This window comes from Saccopteryx leptura, chromosome 5 (genome assembly GCF_036850995.1).
Source record: "Saccopteryx leptura isolate mSacLep1 chromosome 5, mSacLep1_pri_phased_curated, whole genome shotgun sequence".
NCBI lineage: Eukaryota > Metazoa > Chordata > Mammalia > Chiroptera > Emballonuridae > Saccopteryx > Saccopteryx leptura.
Genome location: NC_089507.1, coordinates 125,607,521 through 125,624,653, shown reverse-complemented (window position 1 = coordinate 125,624,653; position 17,133 = coordinate 125,607,521). Strand labels below are relative to the sequence as shown.

Here is a 17,133-nt window from a genome sequence, read left to right as displayed (position 1 = left end):
AGATGGTTTAAAGCGCTCCTAAAAATCAACAATGTTGGTATATATACAGCAGGGCTGTCTGTTACACTGATTTTTCTTACCTCAACATCTTTCTTCAGTTTTTCCAAGAACATCTTTTTGTTGTTGTCATCAATATAAATCTTTTGGCCCTCATTAATGAAATCATTATCCTTTAAAGTTGGCAGTTCTTTGGCCTAAAACAAATGTACAAAAGAATGAGAAAGAAGCTTGAGTGGAACGTAGAGCACACCTATGCCTTCTAATTCTGGAGAATAAACTGCTACCCTTGGAGACCGAGTTTGCCCCACTCACTCTAGGGGTCTTACCCAAGGCAAAAATGTGAGGTGGCTTGAGTACCGCAAGGGGGCACCAGTGAGCTACAACCGCTGGAAGCATTCCCACTAGGAATGGACGGTGAGACATACACCATATTCTAAGGCTCTTGTAACAGAGTTCATGGTTTTTTTAGGAATGACCCTGACTGCTTTCTTAGATTCATTTTCTTACAAAGAGTCCTTTAAGTATAGAATTTGTATTCTTGGAAGTGTCAGGAACCCTCAATTTTCTTACTGGTACAACCCAACTCCACATCCCCCACACTTTCGGGGTAGCCTTTGCTGGGCTCATGTTACAAACAACATGTTATCTTGTCTCAAAAAAGCACCCTACATAATCATATCTAATTTCCGAGTTGGGGAGAACATGCAGCCAGAGGTCTAGCCCTCTGCCCTTCCAAGCCTGATGCTCTCTACCCTGCCAAGAAGGAAGCTGTTTTCATTTCTACAGTGTCAAAGGAAAATGTCTTCTTCTAGTCTAAAACATATTCAGATGAGACATTCTACCCTTTCCCCCCAAAAAAACAAGAGTAGTGAGCTGGCAACTAAACTGTACTTAGGTTAACCAACACAAACTAACAAGTGACTATCAAACTATGGGTCACATGCAGAAAAAACCCTCTAGTGGCCTGTGCTATAGGATAATAGAGCCGTATAATTTTAAAAGTGTGACTAATTCTTTTTAACTTTGTGCATCCTGCATGCTGAGAGATTTCAAGACCACTCAAAACTTCTTCCTTCTCCTTTCAACTAACCTAGTGTATTCCTTTCAGTTGAAAATAATCCATAATAAATTCTTTCTTAGTAACTAAGGAATGTGTGAATGGTTCTCATTTTTTTAAGTGTAAACTAAATGAAAAAAAAAAATCCAAGGAAAGAACATCCCGGCTCCTTATTTGGAGCAATAAAAGAAAACTCACTGGGCATAACTACCATATTTCAAAGGCCTGAACTGCTCACTCCCCCCCCTTTTAAAAAGGTACTGGTATACACTGTATGTAAACTATTCACACCTATTTCTACATGCCCATATGTGCACAGAAAGTGTGTAAATCCAAATAGGTAGTTTTGCTATTCATTTCAACATTGAGAACATTCGAACAGATTTGTGATTTGATGTAGCTGCTGCCAAAATAATTATCCTTGCAAAGCAGGTAGAGCAAAGCTCAGAAATCCAGAGGTTCGATTCCGTGATGTCCAAGAATGCAAACATGAACAGGTCAACAGTTCCAGTTGAAGGAGTTTGTGATCTAGTAGGAAAGACACAGAAGCAAGTAGGCTGACAACAGGGCGATGTGAGTACAGGAAATGCACAGACGAACACAACTCTTTGCGGGGGGCAAATACTTTTATACCAAGTCACAGAGCCTTGAGGAAATAAAAACGCAATGCCATTCTCCACAAAAACAAGAGAGGGGCACAGTAAACTAACTTCCTAAACTGGTCATTAAGTTTAAAAATACAGTAAGAAATGTAAAAGAAAACCCTGAATGTAAAGATAGCACATTAGCGTTAAATGTTTGAGTCAATCGCACTGGGCCCTCAATGCTTCTTTCATTAGAACTACACACACAATAGTTTCACCCTGAAGAAAACACAAGGATCTGAAGTTTAACGCAAGGGGCAGTGAGCCCTGTCCAAAATGTGAAATTGGAAGCGCCTTCAAAGGAGTTGAAGCCACACTTACACACAAAAACAGAGATGGAAAAGGGCTGTGATGCTCCAAGTAGACAACTTGGGCATTTCTGTTTTGGGTGTGTGGGGGGGTGTTAATGATTAAGATTTCTGCCATAACTCCACAGTTCATTTTATATGTGTAAAAAAAGAAGGGGAGAGGACCCTTTCTGCGTGTGAATGAGAACCTGAAGGCTGGAATGACAGACCAAAAACAAGGCAGTAAATGACACCTTAGATAAGTGTTTGTTATGCAGTCACATTAATGGGGAAGAATGCCACTTCAAGTTCACCCCAGAAGGACCTCACGTGACAGGCAAAACATCATCCTATTTCATAAAACTCTGGACATCCTGTACCTTATTACTAAGCTTACTTGTGAATTTCACAAGCACTAGGGACATGTTTAGTTGGATCAAGTTTAAAAAGGGCAACCAGGCTGGTTAAAAGACTCCAGGGCTTCTATCACTGAAGGACTCAGGAGGCAAAGGCAGACCCTTTGCAGGTCAGCAGCTTGAGGAATCTAGCTCTGGTCTCAAGACACCCACCCCCAAATGTCTGTGGGTAGCAGAGCGCTTAGCAGCACCAGGGTTTTAGAGACCCAAATCCTGAGGTTCCAATCCTGGTTCCAGCCCTTCCATGCCAGGACCAGGGCTGGGTCTCTGGGTCTCTCCAGGCTGCCGCCTTCTGTGCAGGACAGGGAAAACGTCCCACAGCGGCCTTAGCCATCACGCCCGTACGCCCGTGTGCATCAGTTTAAGTGCTTCATCTCCCTGACGCTTCGCATTGGCCTCAACGATTATTCTTTTTTTTTTTCATTTTTCTGAAGCTGGAAACAGGGAGAGACAGTCAGACAGACTCCCGCATGCACCCGACTGGGATCCACCCGGCACGCCCACCAGGGGCGACGCTCTGCCCACCAGGGGGCGATGCTCTGCCCATCCTGGGCGTCGCCATGTTGCGACCAGAGCCACTCTAGCGCCTGAGGCAGAGGCCACAGAGCCATCCCCAGCGCCCGGGCCATCTTTGCTCCAATGGAGCCTTGGCTGCAGGAGGGGAAGAGAGAGACAGAGAGGAAAGCGCGGCGGAGGGGTGGAGAAGCAAATGGGCGCTTCTCCTGTGTGCCCTGGCCGGGAATCGAACCCGGGTCCTCCGCACGCTAGGCCGACGCTCTACTGCTGAGCCAACCGGCCAGGGCTTCAGCGATTATTCTTAAACTCACTTTACAGACAAGGAAACTGGGCTTAGACAGATTATGCAGCTGAAGGTCCCGCAGCCCGAGGTGAGCCTGCTAAGCCTGTTCCTGTGCTGACATGGGAACCCGGGTGGCCTGACTCTTAGTCACTTGGGTGAGGTCAAGTTGTTCTGAAAATTTAACCAAAACCTTTGTGACCAATGTAAAACAATGAGGGGCACTTGTCACATCACCGCCATCATCATCTCTGTAAGCATTCAATAAATTGTTTGGATTTAAAACTGGTATTAAAGATTGATAGTGCATACAACATATTTTCTTTAAAATAAAACTTTAAAGCAGCTGTTCTTTTCTATTAAGAACTAGATGACAGATATTAAGTCACCTGATGATGATTTACCCTCAAGAAAATCTTACTGCTTACCTTTTTTAAAAAATTTCAAGTTATCTCTCTGATAATGAGCAACATTTATATTAAGAACACACCAGTTAAAAAAGAAAAGAGATGAGGCCCTGGCCAGGTGGTTCAGTGAATAGTATTGTCCCAGTGAGTCAGAGGTCAGGGGTTCAATCCCCAGTCAGGGCATGTATGAGAAGCAATTAGGGAGGACAGAACTAAATGGAACTGAGTGAAACAATGAGTTGATGCTTCTCTCTCTGTTTCCCTCTCTCTCCAATCAATGAGAAAGTTAAAAATAAACAAGAGATGAAAAAACTATCATGCTATTAATTAATGAACTTAGATCCTCGGTGTCACACTGTCCACAAAGCTGATGTCTGCAGAGTAGCCCAGAAGTCACTGAAGGCCGCAATGGCTTCCACCCTTTGCTTTGCAACACTGGATTATTTGCACTTAGGAGAGTCTTGAAAACCACCAAGTCACTGGGTCTGGTTCGCCCAGTCAGCAACCTTTCTAAAGTGGTAGCAGGTTAAGTCTTTATTGATTCGCTTTGTTAAGTTCTCCTTTCTGTTCCGTGCAGATTGGGAGCCTGCAAGTGTGACGGGGACTTGCAATGCCACACAAGGTGCTAGCTGGTAGGTGACGCCAAGGACGAAGCACGGGAGGGCCTGGCGCTGCCACCCTCTCTCTGCAGTCTGCCCCGTCCTGGGCCCAACCCTGCTTGGGGGCCTCTGGGCTGTCCCGGGCCCTGGCTGGCAACGTGAAGCTGTGTAGTTAGTTCAGCACTGCCCGCTTTTAACGAAGTTATGTCCCTTTTGCATGAGGTGGCTGGGTTAGCCCCTAAATGGCATTCATCCCTACTAATGTGACCTAGAAATGCACAAACACAACTAAAAGCATAAGTAGAGATACCATCCCCCTGCAAATTAGCTATTCTTCTGTTGTTTGGAAAATTAGCAGATGAGTTCCCTCACACTTTCCTACTGGGGGATGCCACAGCCCTGGTGGGCCCTAGTGGGCCCAGCATGGGCCAGCTTCCTCCTGAGAACACAGATTGAAGCCTGAGGTCATGAACACAGAAAGAACCTAGCCACCTGGGTTATATCTTGGCTCCTCTAATTATTAGCTGTGCAACTGTGAGCAAGTTACTTAAGCTCTCAGTTGCCTCATCTTTAATTAGGGATTAGCAAACAACACTGATGTGATGATTACACAAATTCATATATGTAAAAAGCTTAGGGTAGCCCATGGCACATGGAGGGTTATTCTTTGAAGACACTTTCTTTACTTGCTGCAGACAAACCCGCATACACAGGTGCAAGGTTATTAAATTCATTTCACTGCATCAGACACAGGAACACAGAGGGTACAGTAGGTGCACTGAAGGTGGCACTGGCCAGAGGCTCTTGGGAATACCCCTGCCCTGTCTGCTCCAGCTCCATGCCTGGCTCTCCAAACCTCACCTTGAACTGTCCTGGCTGGAGAAACCCCAGCGGGCCGCTGCAAAGCCATCCCTAATGGAAGCTCACCGAGAATGTCCTTGTGAAACCCAAAGGAGAAAAGGTTGCTACATGATTATAAAAATTAGGTAAATAAATAATAAAGTATCCAAATTCCTATTTATTAATATAAAATACAATCTAGTAATTTTAATATGAAATACAATTTAGTAATTTTAACATGAAATACAATTTAGTAATTTTAAATACATGGCCAAAGACAGAAGTTCGCTGACTCCTGTCTTAATTTTTCCATGGGTTAGTTTTCCTCAGTGAGTATGTAATTTAGTGAGTGCTGTTTTGCAAAAATTCACTAACTGAAATCTTATAGCCAGAAAACACTACCCAAAATACCACAGAGTAATAAGTTCATTAGGAACATTTAACTTGCTATGAGGTATAAAAAGAAGATTGTTTCATAACATTTTCCTCCCTTTTTGTAACTACTTCTGAGTGAAAAGTTTATGGTTTCTTTAAAGCACAATATTATAGGTTGTCCCTCAGCAAGTCCATATTTTCCCATAGTAAGTAAGACTATGTAACAGTATTAGTTGTGTTCAAAATGACAAGAATAAACATGGACCTGAGAGTCCAGATACAACTGCATTAGAGCCTGAAGACTATCTTTTAAATGAATAAATGCTTCTGAATGTAAATAATCACTCATTACTCCCCAGGGTTCAATAAAAGATCTAAATGATGTTGAAGGACAGATTTGGCCAGGGTTCGAGATTAAAAAAAAAAAAGCAGAATAGCTACAAAGTTTAGAGCTCTCACTGTTAGAAATGAACATGTGGCCCTGGCCGGCTGGCTCAGTGGTAGAGCGTCGGCCTGCCGTGTGAAAGTCCCAGGTTCGATTTCCGGCCAGGGCACACAGGAGAAGCGCCCATCTGCTTCTCCAACTTTCCCCTTCTCCTTCCTCTCTGTCTCTCTTCCCTTCCTGCAGCCGAGGCTCCACTGAAGCAAAGTTGGTCCGAGCGCTGAGAATGGCTCCATGGCCTCTGCCCTCAGGTGCTAGAATGGCCCTGGTTGCAACAGAGCAATGCCCCAGATGGGCAGAGCATCGCCCCCGGTGGGTGTGCCGGGTGGATCCCGGTCGGGCACATGCGGGAGTCTGTCTGCCTGCCTCCCTCCGCTTCTCACTTCAGAAAAATACAAGGAAAAAAAAAAAAAAAAGAACATGCGCTCTGGTGGCCAAAGACCTGGGAAGGAAGGCGGTGGCCAGAGGGCACCTGCAGGCTCAGGGGCAGGGTTCTGCTCTTCTCAACAGAGTAGAAGGGAAGTGAGACACGGCATAGAACTTTCCTTCTAATATGAAAATATTTAGCACTTTCTTTTTCTTTCTTTCTTTTTTTTTTTTTGTTTTGTTTGTTTACAGAGATGGAGAGTCAGAGAGAGAGACAGATAGGGACACACTGACAGGAAGGGAGAGAGATGAGAAGCACATCAATTCTTCGTTGCAGCACCTTAGTTGTTCATTGATTGCTTTCTCATACGTGCCTTGACCAGAGGCTACAGCAGACCGAGTAACCCCTTGCTCAAGCTAGTGAGCCTGTGCTCAAGCCGGTGACCTTGGGGTGTCAAACCTGGGGTCTTTTGCGTCCCAGTCCAACGCTCTATCCATTACACCACCGCCTGGTCAGGTAATACTTAGCACTTTCAATAAAAACCTTAAAATTCCAAATCATTGAAAATTTTGCAGAGTTTCTGAAATCAAAACCAGAGAGATAAATGTTTATCAAAAGGGTTTAAATTTTTTTTCTTTGTTACACATGGAAGTCAGTCTCTTTACTCATTAGGTTCTGTGAGTTGATGTATGATTCCTGTCACATTCAAAAAGTTCAGTAATATTGGATATTTTAAAGGTTAATAAAGCCAGAAATTATACAGAAATTTTATTTTACTGAGATTTAAAATGTTAATAATCTTCTAGATGACTTAAAACTTTTTAAGCATTAGAAATATATGAAGTCTGTACTTAAGTTAAAAACATAGCCTGAAATACACAAAATTCAAACTAAAATGTTATTGGATTTTATCATTATTCCACAATTATATTAAATTTTACAAGAATAGTCTACTGGCCCTGGCCGGTTGGCTCAGTGGTAGAGCGTCGGCCTGGCATGCAGAAGTCCCGGGTTCAATTCCCAGCCAGGGCACACAGGAGAAGAGCCCATCTGCTTCTCCACACCTCCCCCTCTCCTTCCTCTCTGTCTCTCTCTTCCCCTCCTGCAGCCAAGGCTCCATTGGAGCAAAAAGATGGCCCAGGCGCTGAGGATGGCTCTGTTGCCTCTGCCTTGGGTGCTAGAGTGGCTCTGGTAGCAACAGAGCGACACCCCGGATGGATCCCGGTCGGGCGCATGTGGGAGTCTGTCTGACTGCCTCCCCATTTCTGGCTTCAGAAAAATACAAAAAAAAAAAAAAAAAAAAAAAAAAAGAACAGTCTACTGTATTTTCAACTGCCATTAACAGCAGGAAAAGAATACGTGCATCTGAAGTGCACAGAGCCCAAACCTATAGAATACAGAACCAAGGGTTTTTAAGCCTGGATGAAGCTTCAGTAGGAAGATAAACTGGTCTCTTGTCACACTTAAGTGTCCAATGGAAACAGGATTTTGGTACCAGAGGTTTCAATGCAAAGGATAATACATAGCATAGTACTCTGTGTTAAAGGGCTTGTATTTCAGAAAAAAAATAAATTTTTGTTTGATGTGCTCATTTGGCAATCCATTTAAAAGAAATCTAATTTTAAGCCTTGGTGTCCCTTTGATGGGCTGTATTGTGGCACTCAGAGCTGAATATACAACATAAATAAAATACGTGCTAATTATTGTCTCATGCTAGCAACTGCTTCTGTTACTGATGTACTTGTTATTACAAGCTCACATCAATGAAAATAAACTTGCAAAAAAGGCCAAACCCCCTTTCATTAAGCTTGCCAAAAGACATCATGAAAGTCAGTCTGTGGGGCTGAAAATATACTCCAGAAATATTTCTGTAAGGGAGAGAATTTTAGGTAATCCTGACATTGGAGCTAGGATAAAGACAATTTGATTGAATATCTGTGGTATTAATTTTGGGGTAATAAGAGATGTTAGAGATTTATAATAAAATCAGTTCTGCATCTTATAAACATCCAAGCCACAAATTTGATACATGGAAAGGCAAATTAGGACCATAGGTAAAGTTCATACAGAAACAGCAAAGATAACAGGTGTTTTCTCACAAAAGTACATATAGCAACCTTCTTTAACAATATAAACAGAATGTCTATACAAGTTGATGGCTTGGGAATGGATCCAACAAATCATTAATAACTTATATCTTCCCCAAGGAGAATGTATACATTTGTGACCAGCATTTGAATGTGGAAGTTTTTATTTTGAATGTTTATGTGTAATGTAGAAAGAGAATATATCTTCACACACTTGTGAAAATACCTCCACACCCCCGTGAAACAGCACTACAATTAAGCGCAAAGCTGGGTAAGCCCCAGCATAATTTTGCAATTTGGGACTGTTGAGGTAGGCAGAAACCAGCTGCTGGATTATTTATTTTCACTAAAATTTTCAAACTAACATTTTAAAACTGATATTTATTCCTTTCCTAATATTGTCATACTTTTCAGCATGTAATGGCCCTTTAAGTGGTGATGTCAAAGAGGACAATTTGTTTTTCCTCCACAGGTTGATAAAACAGTTAAGTTGCATACAAAATCTACAAAATAGGCTTGTGACAATCTGATTAGAAGTTTCTGTTGCACAAATATCGATGGTGACAATCTAAAAAATGTCAAAGACTGAAAACTTAAGCAATTTGCTAAGTCCTAGAGTTTCTGGCTTAATACAAACCTAGTGAATATCATAATTTTATTGTTTTAACAATTATACAGCTGCAGCAAGTTGGCTTAAATTCAGGCCACATGCTAATTTTTGGAAGTCTTCTCTCCATTCCACATCTTTCTGGAACCAACTGAATAAGAGTTGTCAGCTTTAAAAAGAAAATTCTCAAACGTAACATCACAGCTCCATGTGTGCCTGGGCTGCCCTAAGTTGAGCATTCCAGTGAAAAAAATGAATCTAAGGCAACTGAGATTTTCTACAGCTCCGTGAGCCAGTCTCGGTTGGGGAGTTTAACACTGTCACCCAGAAGAGGCTCACAAGTCACTGCAAGTTATCTTTTTTTTTCACATTCTGCACTTAACAGGTGGGGAAAATGCCAAATAAACTGAATCTTAAGAACTCCCAGAACAATCCCAGTGGTTTACATCACAGGGTCCTTAAGGCTTGCTTAGCCATCTGTGGACACAACAGGAAGGGTCAGAACAGTTTCCCATCATTCACAGCAACCACTTTAGCCTCTAGCTAAACAGGTAGGATTTTAGTGATGACCGGGCCCAGGACTTCTCCAAGTCAAGTTGGCCACTGAAGTGTGCCTCTGGAGGCAGGGAACGTTTCATTGAAACAAGAGATTACTATAAACCCTAAAGCATGACAGCCAATGATACAATCAAATCCCTTAATGTTACGTATGAGGACAGGGTCAAATGATTTATACCCAAACTTCCATTAATGTCAAAGCAGGGGCTGGGACTCTGTTCCTGACATGATGTTTGGTGCCCTTCTCCCAAAGCCCCCTTTTATAAGATATCTGTGGGCCACAAGGCAGATGTTACCTGTGCTGCCTTTAATTTGAGGTCCGAGAAACAGGCCCTGCTTCTGCTCCGAAAGGAAAACTTTTCCCTGCATTTTGAGTGTTTGGATAGGTGTCCCTAACTGGCTGGCAAACAGAAATGATTCACTTCCATCTTGGAAGGAAAGAAATTCTACAAAAGATTAAAGCATCAGCTGATTTAGAGCCTAGAAACCTTAGCACTCTCGCTTTCACTGACCATCCACTAGCAGGAGAAAAGGAAGCCCTTTTTTAAAAGAGAGCCCAAGATTCCCAGAGGGACACACCGCTGTGCTTTTGTACCCCACACTCTGAGCCTGCCATCTTTGTTACGTTACTTTTAACTGCAGCCTGAAGAACAAGACAGAGGCAGTAATTAATTATCATGTGTTATAATTTAAAGATCACAAAAGAAATGCTGAGAACTGCTTTCAGAAAGCATTTTTCAACGTGGGGGTATTAATGATTAATTCTCCTGCACCGTCAGCCAGTAATAGGTAAAATGTCAGAGAGGCTGACAGTCACTTAATTGCTAGTCCAATTCACAATGCCGAAGCATCGACAAGGCATCCTGTTGTAGCCCATTATCAAAGTGTCAACAGTGATTATTGCCAATATAGTTATACAAATGCCAATTGCAGGGCAGCTGTTTTTCTTCAAATGGGTTCCAGGAAGAAAGTTATATATTAAAAGGAATCTTCTTATTGTGTCCCAGTGACTCCATTAGAGAGGCTTTCCCTTACCTAATAAAATCAGACATGAATTTTGAGAAGAACTGTGCAGAATGAGGAGCAAAATGTATATTTGTGTAAGTCCCCAGGACACTCTCTCTCTCTCTCTCAAGCACGGGCTTTTTACAGAGTCAGGTCAAATCCCCCGGAAATCCAGGGAGCCCAGTTGTGTTTCCTTTGCTTCCCCGGACTCCCTGTGGAGCAGCTTGCTGCTGGCAGCATGCTAAGACCATCATTTGGTGAAAAGCAGTCCGCTCAGCTATAATTACAAATTTGATGTCACACTGGAATTGCAGCGCAGCTGTGAAAAGATCGACCACCAGGGAGATTCACATTTCTCTGTCTCATTTAGAGGAGGCTAAACTGCTGAAGCCATGAATGGAAGATGCCCTTCCATTAGAAAGGAAAGAATTAAGGAATAAAACAAGTCATAGCAGCTGTCAGAATCTGACAAGTTTTTAAAAAAAATAAAAGCACTGTTCTGCTCTTTATTAAAAAAATTCAAGACATTTTTACATGTGTGTTCTGATACTTGTTGCCATGAAAGCAATCCCATTATTGTTGGAATATAACTTCTCTATTTCCTTCGGTTCCATCTTCATTATTATGCTAATGCAAATCACACTAATTACATGTCAAGCTGAAATCGAAGGAATGGGCCTTGTCTGCAGCTATGACACTAAAATATTTGAAATGACAGTTTTAAGACTTGACATCAACAAGTTAAAAGTATGAAAAATTAAAAGAGTTATAATGACTCAAATGAAAGAAAAACAAAGAATTCAGATGACTAATTAAGCCATGTTGATGGAGATTCTCTATGCAAACTGTTCTTTGCACCAGGACAATTGCTTTGTAGAGACTGTGGTTACACAAAAAGAGCAATGGAGAGAACAGTCTTGCAAATCCTCTGGTTTCACTTATATAAGGCTAGCATGTAGAAAACAAGTATTTTTAGCTTTCTCCAAATATTTCAAACCAGAGGTAACAATGATAGACATTCATAGTTTCATTTGTGATGACAAAGAATAGCTTGCTTTTTTGACAAGTCAAAAAATATTAATTATGGAGATAGAAAACCTGAAAGTTGGCATAAAAAGGAATCCAAAAATTTTTTTAGAACTTAAAAACCCAATGTTTTTATGAGTTCAGCTCCATTAATACATTTCATTTATTTCTGTGTGTCACAGTTTATTCCATGTGACCTCATTGTGGCTAAACTATAAACAAAACATCATGTCCTATTGCTGGCACACACTCCTTCATCAATTACTGACTTGAACTACTTTTACATGCCGTATCTTCAAGAGATTATCTCTCGACCCCGGACTGTTGGCTCAGTGGTAGACTGCCAGCCTGGCGTGTAGATGTCCTGGGTTCGATTTCTGGTCAGAGCACAGAGGAGAAATGACCAACTGCTTCTCCCCCCCTCCCCACAGCCATGGCTTGACTGGTTCCAGTGAGCTGGCCCAGGTGCTGAGGACGGCTCCCTGGAGCCTTTGCCTGGGTGCTGGGAATAACTCAGTTGCAAACATGGGCCCCAGATGGGCAGAACATTGCCCTATAGGGGGGTTGCTGCATGGGTCCCAGTTTGGGCCCATGTGGGAGTTTGTCTCTTTGTCTTCCCTCTTCTCACTTAAAAAAATAAAGAGATTACCTCTTACTCCTTCCCAGGGAGCATTTATAATCTAGGAGAGGTGGGTGGCTTTTTGGCCTCTCTTCTTCTGGAAAAAGAGCTATCATGAAGTCCAAGCCCAGAAAGTACAGCTCATTGAATTCTTCCTCAGGGCAACTGTGTAGACAATTTTAATGTTTACACAGTGTAATGCCTATATTCCACAAATTAAAGAAATATGAATGGGAGTCTGACAGAAACGAAGGTACCATACGCAGAGAAAAGCGGCAGTTAGAACTCAGTAAAAAAGAAAGCCTAGGGAGGTTGAGGGGAGGTTAAAAGTATGAAAAGATATGGAAGAGACTGGAAACCAGGGTGCAAAGGAGAATATCAAGGAAGGAGGGACCACTCTGAGAAGCCACAAGAGAGGCGAGGCGGACGCGTGTGGACACGGTGACGCCCGCGCTGCCTGGAGCGGCTGCTTCGGGGTCCCCAGTGGCCATGGCTGTGGACTTTAAAACTTACGTAGATCAGGCATGTAAAGCTGTTGAGGAATTTGTCAGTATTTACTATGAGACGATGGACAAAAGAAGATGGCCACTGACCAGGCTGTATCTGGAAAAGGCCATTTTAATATGGAATGGAAATCTTATTACAGGGCTGGAAGCCCTAGCTAATTTTTTTGATGTGTTGCCTTCTAGTGAATTCCAGGTTAATATGTTAGATTGCCAACCAGTTCATGAGCAAGCTACTCAGGCCCAGACTACAGTTCTTGTTGTGACCAGTGGAACTGTGAAGTTTGATGGAAACAAACAGCACTTCTCCAATCAGAACTTCCAGCTGACTGCTCAGACTACTACTAACAACCCTGTGGAAGACTGCAAGCGACTGCTTCCGTTTTCAGGATTGGGCTGATAGCTAAAAGGAGCAAAAGTCCATTCATTCTCCTTTGGTCCAGTAGTTTCAGCAACACAATTTCTATGAATAAATTAATTTCATTGTAGAAGCACTATAAACTAGTATGTGCTGTAACTAAATTTCTTTAATATATATATTTTTTCTATTCCTAGCAGCACCTTTTCTAGCTGCTGCCAGTTTGGTTTATTGCCCTTAAGAGCTTTAATAATAGTTTTTTACATGCCTTACATATATTTCACTGATGAAATTCTTATCATTATAAACATATGATCTCTGTACTAACATACTGTGAGCCCAGCCTGTCACAAAAATTAAATCCTTTTATAATACTATCTACAGGATATCAGTACAACATAACTCTCTGGGAGGAAATGGAGTATTTTGTTTTTTATTGTTGTTGTGAGGTTAATTCTGTAATAGAATACATACCTATTTCCAGTAAACCCTGGTAATATAGTTTTGGTATAAGAATCTTTCAGATCATTTCAATGAAAATATTACTGATTTTGGTTTGCATAACTACTCTGATATTTTAGAATCAAACATAGGAACATTTAGTGGTCTTTTTTGTGTTATCTAATGTTTTATTTTATTTTGATGTGTTCTATGAAGTGAATTAATCTATTACAGAGGTATAACATGTTCTGAGTTGATATCTGACTATTGGATATATGCAGTGACTTAAAAGCAAAACCTCTTAAAAAGATTTTTCTTGGCAGCTGCAGGTTTATAACTGTAGATAAGGAATGGTAGAGGAATTAACAGCTTTAACGGGAGCATATGGAGTGAGAATACAGAGATCCAAGGTTGGCCGGAAGTTAGGAGGGGTGGCCACACGCTAAATTTTCGTACTTGTTTCTACCTCCTAAAAATGTAGCCTGTCTTTATGGTTTACATCATGAAACTAATAAGTATAACTGCCAAATGGTCATGAGTGTCACTTTTGCTTTAAAACTTATTTTTAAAGCTTTACCCAGTTCACCTCGTACTTATCACCAATATATGTCTCAATTTATTTAAGAACTTATGGGGGTAAAATGTCAGCAATAACCCTAACCCTGCAGCAGGGTCTGACAACAAAGTTGGAAACAAAGCCATTGCTATCTCGGGGACACCCTTAACTTCTAAGTCTTCCACGTGAACTTCATTTCAGGCCAAAGTCTCACATGCACTATCCACCCCCAAAGTGAGTCATTTCTTTCCTGTGTTTTACACTGGTAACTGTATTAGCTTTCCTTTACTCATTAAAGTTGAAAAAGTATGTAATTTTATGACTTGTTCTTCCACATGGCATTTGAACAAAGAGCTTTGTTTGAAAGCACGTTGCAGTTATGTGGTTAACTCCTTTTAACAAAATAGAGAGCAGCAGCTCTTCATTGGGCCATAAACCCCAAAAGAACAAATTGATTCATTTTATGTCTTAGCATCTAAAGAGAGAAATGTATCTTTGATTTTTGGTTAAATTTTAAATGTTTTTCTATTCTTAAATGTATTGTTTTAATGTTTTTAAGCTTGAGATGCCAGCTTTGTTTCTACACTGTAACTCAAAGTTAATGTTTCTTATCACTTCCTTTGAAAACCAGCAATTCATTTACTCTTCCCCCAAACACCATGTTGTATTTACTATATATTAACAAAGTGGAATTAAATAGGAGAAGGGGGTAGGATTGAAGTTTAGAGCACTCCTTATAGTATTCATCAAAACTTAAACTTTCTTCAGAATGAACATATTCTGATTTTGGATTAGCTTTTGAAAGACCACAGCTTTTTATCAGCAACAGTCAGGGTGCCCACACACTGCCCGTTCCCTTGTGGAGAGCAGTCTAAAGAAAAAGCTGCATATAACTAGCAATAATTAAATAGAACGGTTGTAAACTGTTGATTAACTGAATGTTTTAAAAGTTGTGTATGAACTGCCTTTTCCAAATTCTGTATAACTTTTAAATGGCTACTCTTATACAGACCAGACTGTATTTTTGTCATGCACATATTTTTGTAACTTGAAAAAAAATTTGTCTTGACAAGTTTTCATAAAAAAAAAAAAAAAGAAATATGAATGGATTGTTTTGCCAACATAGTATGAAACCAACGATTTATTTCTCTACATTTTATTTTTAAATCAAGACTCAGAATGAACTCCTTTAGTACCATACTTAACTTCAAAATAATATTTTTGTCAGTGTAGTAAATGTTTCCTTTTTCATCTTCATGACGCATGGGATTTATCTGTATTTTTGATCATCTGTCCTTTAAACGAAGGAGAGAGAGAGAACTCCCATTTAGAACAGCGTATTTAGCATAGGGGTCAGGAAGGTGAGCTCTGGGCTGGAACTCTGGAAAAGTCGCTGCACCTGGTAAGTAACTTCATTTACTCAAAGGAAGCACTAATAGCACCTACCTCATTAAGGTGGTTGTAAGGATTACCTATCCAATTCATGTAAAATTTAAGTGTGTCTAGCGTATAGTATGCACTCAACAGCTGTCATTTATTATTACTTACTTTTGTAATGTCCAATACATTGAGATTAACATTAAATAAATAACCCCCAGGTCAAGGTAAATCTGCCAAATTTTGTGACGCAGCATGGGAACTCAATTTCCTGGTCTCAAATCAGTCACATGTGAGGGGGAACTGGACTCTGACCTCTCAAGTTCCCCCCATCTCTGCCTTTCGAAGCCCACCTCCAAAGGTGTTTTGAGGAATAATTGGCACATAGTTCAAAAAGGATAGAAACACCCTAGCATAACCCTCAGAAAAGGGTTTTTTGAAAGAAATTTTATATTCTCATGTTTTTTCACAGAAACCTATGCCAATAAAGGGCAGTAGAACGGCAGTAGAACTGTGTTGAATGCCATGGGTTTCTGGAAGGTATGGGGTCCTACAGGCCGGGCAGTGGAGGGAAAGACAGGCAACTGAAGGTTCTGGTTCTGATGACACAGTACAGGGATGAGGGCAGCAAACCCTGCGGCTCTCCTTCACACACATCACTGTGTCATGACTTAGACTTCAGCAGCAACCACTCCGTCGCTGTGCTGCCTTTCTTGGCATCAGTCACTGTCAAAGCAGACCAAGCCCTTGGTGCTGGATCTTGAAGGCATCAAATGAGCAGAGAAGAAGGCTGCTGCAGTAGTCTCAGGGACTTGGGAATGAAGTAAAAACAGAGCAGCCAGCTTGGACTGGTGGATGCCATCACACCCACAGTTCTTAATTAGGGGCTGGATTCTGGTTATGATGCTGAAAGGTCTGGGTGGCTCTGTAAACAGCCCAGCTATTTTCTCTGAAGAGACAGTCCACTGTTTCCGCTTTTTTGGCCAAAGCTGGTGACTTCAAGGTCATTTACATGAAGGTCAGAAGTGTAAAAATATATTCACTCGTGCACAGTAAAAATACAAACGGTCAAAGAAGGACCTACTGCTTCATTTTCTCTTCTTCTTAACCCACTGCTATTTGGCTTCTACTCCACGCACCCACTGTTCCTGATGAGATTACTAATGAAGGGAAGTCTAATCAGTGGGTGAGAAATTACTCAGTCCTCATACTATCCGACCTTGCAGAAGCATTCGATACTGGGAAAGTTTTCCTCCTCTGGTTTCTGGGACAATATTAGAGTGCAAATTTCATGGCAGTAGGGGTATTATTCACTGAGGCATTTCTCATAATGCTTGGCAAATGATTGCTCACAATAGATGCTCAATAAACATTCAGAAAAATGACCCAGATTTTCCTGGCTCATCTCCTGTCTCTTTGGCTGATGTTTTCCAAGACTCTTTCTTTGCCCACAAACCTTAAGTGATGATGTTCTGAACTGGCTCCAGACATGTTTCTCCTCCTACTCCATACACTTATCCTGGGAAACCTCATCTACTTCCCTGTCTTTGCTGATCATCCTTCCTATGAGGTCTCCCAAGCCGGTTCTTCCAGTTGAAACTCTCTCTGCAGCCTCTCACGCCTATTGCACATCTCTGTTCTGACATCTCAAACTACTCCTTCCACTCTGCTCCCCTCCCAGAGGGTGAAATCAACAGCTATCCAATTATCCAAAACAGAAACTTGGGAGTCATCCTTAACCCCGTCCCCTCCCCCCCACACTGTCC

At 41.5% G+C, this 17,133-nt stretch overlaps 2 protein-coding genes across 2 annotated transcripts in view; one reads left to right on the top strand and one right to left on the bottom strand.

Moving 5' to 3' along the window:
• The window catches only part of PIP4K2A (phosphatidylinositol-5-phosphate 4-kinase type 2 alpha), a 211,278-nt gene that overhangs the window by 19,020 nt on the left and 175,125 nt on the right, over positions 1-17,133 (bottom strand). The window contains exon 7 of the mRNA XM_066384555.1: positions 81-194. Coding sequence (XP_066240652.1) covers positions 81-194 — 114 coding nt within the window. The remainder of the gene's footprint in view (positions 1-80; positions 195-17,133) is intronic.
• Positions 12,612-13,035, top strand: LOC136405943 (NTF2-related export protein 2-like). The gene has a single exon (XM_066385639.1). It carries the CDS (start codon positions 12,622-12,624, stop codon positions 13,033-13,035), a length of 414 nt encoding a protein of 137 aa, XP_066241736.1. The 5' UTR covers positions 12,612-12,621.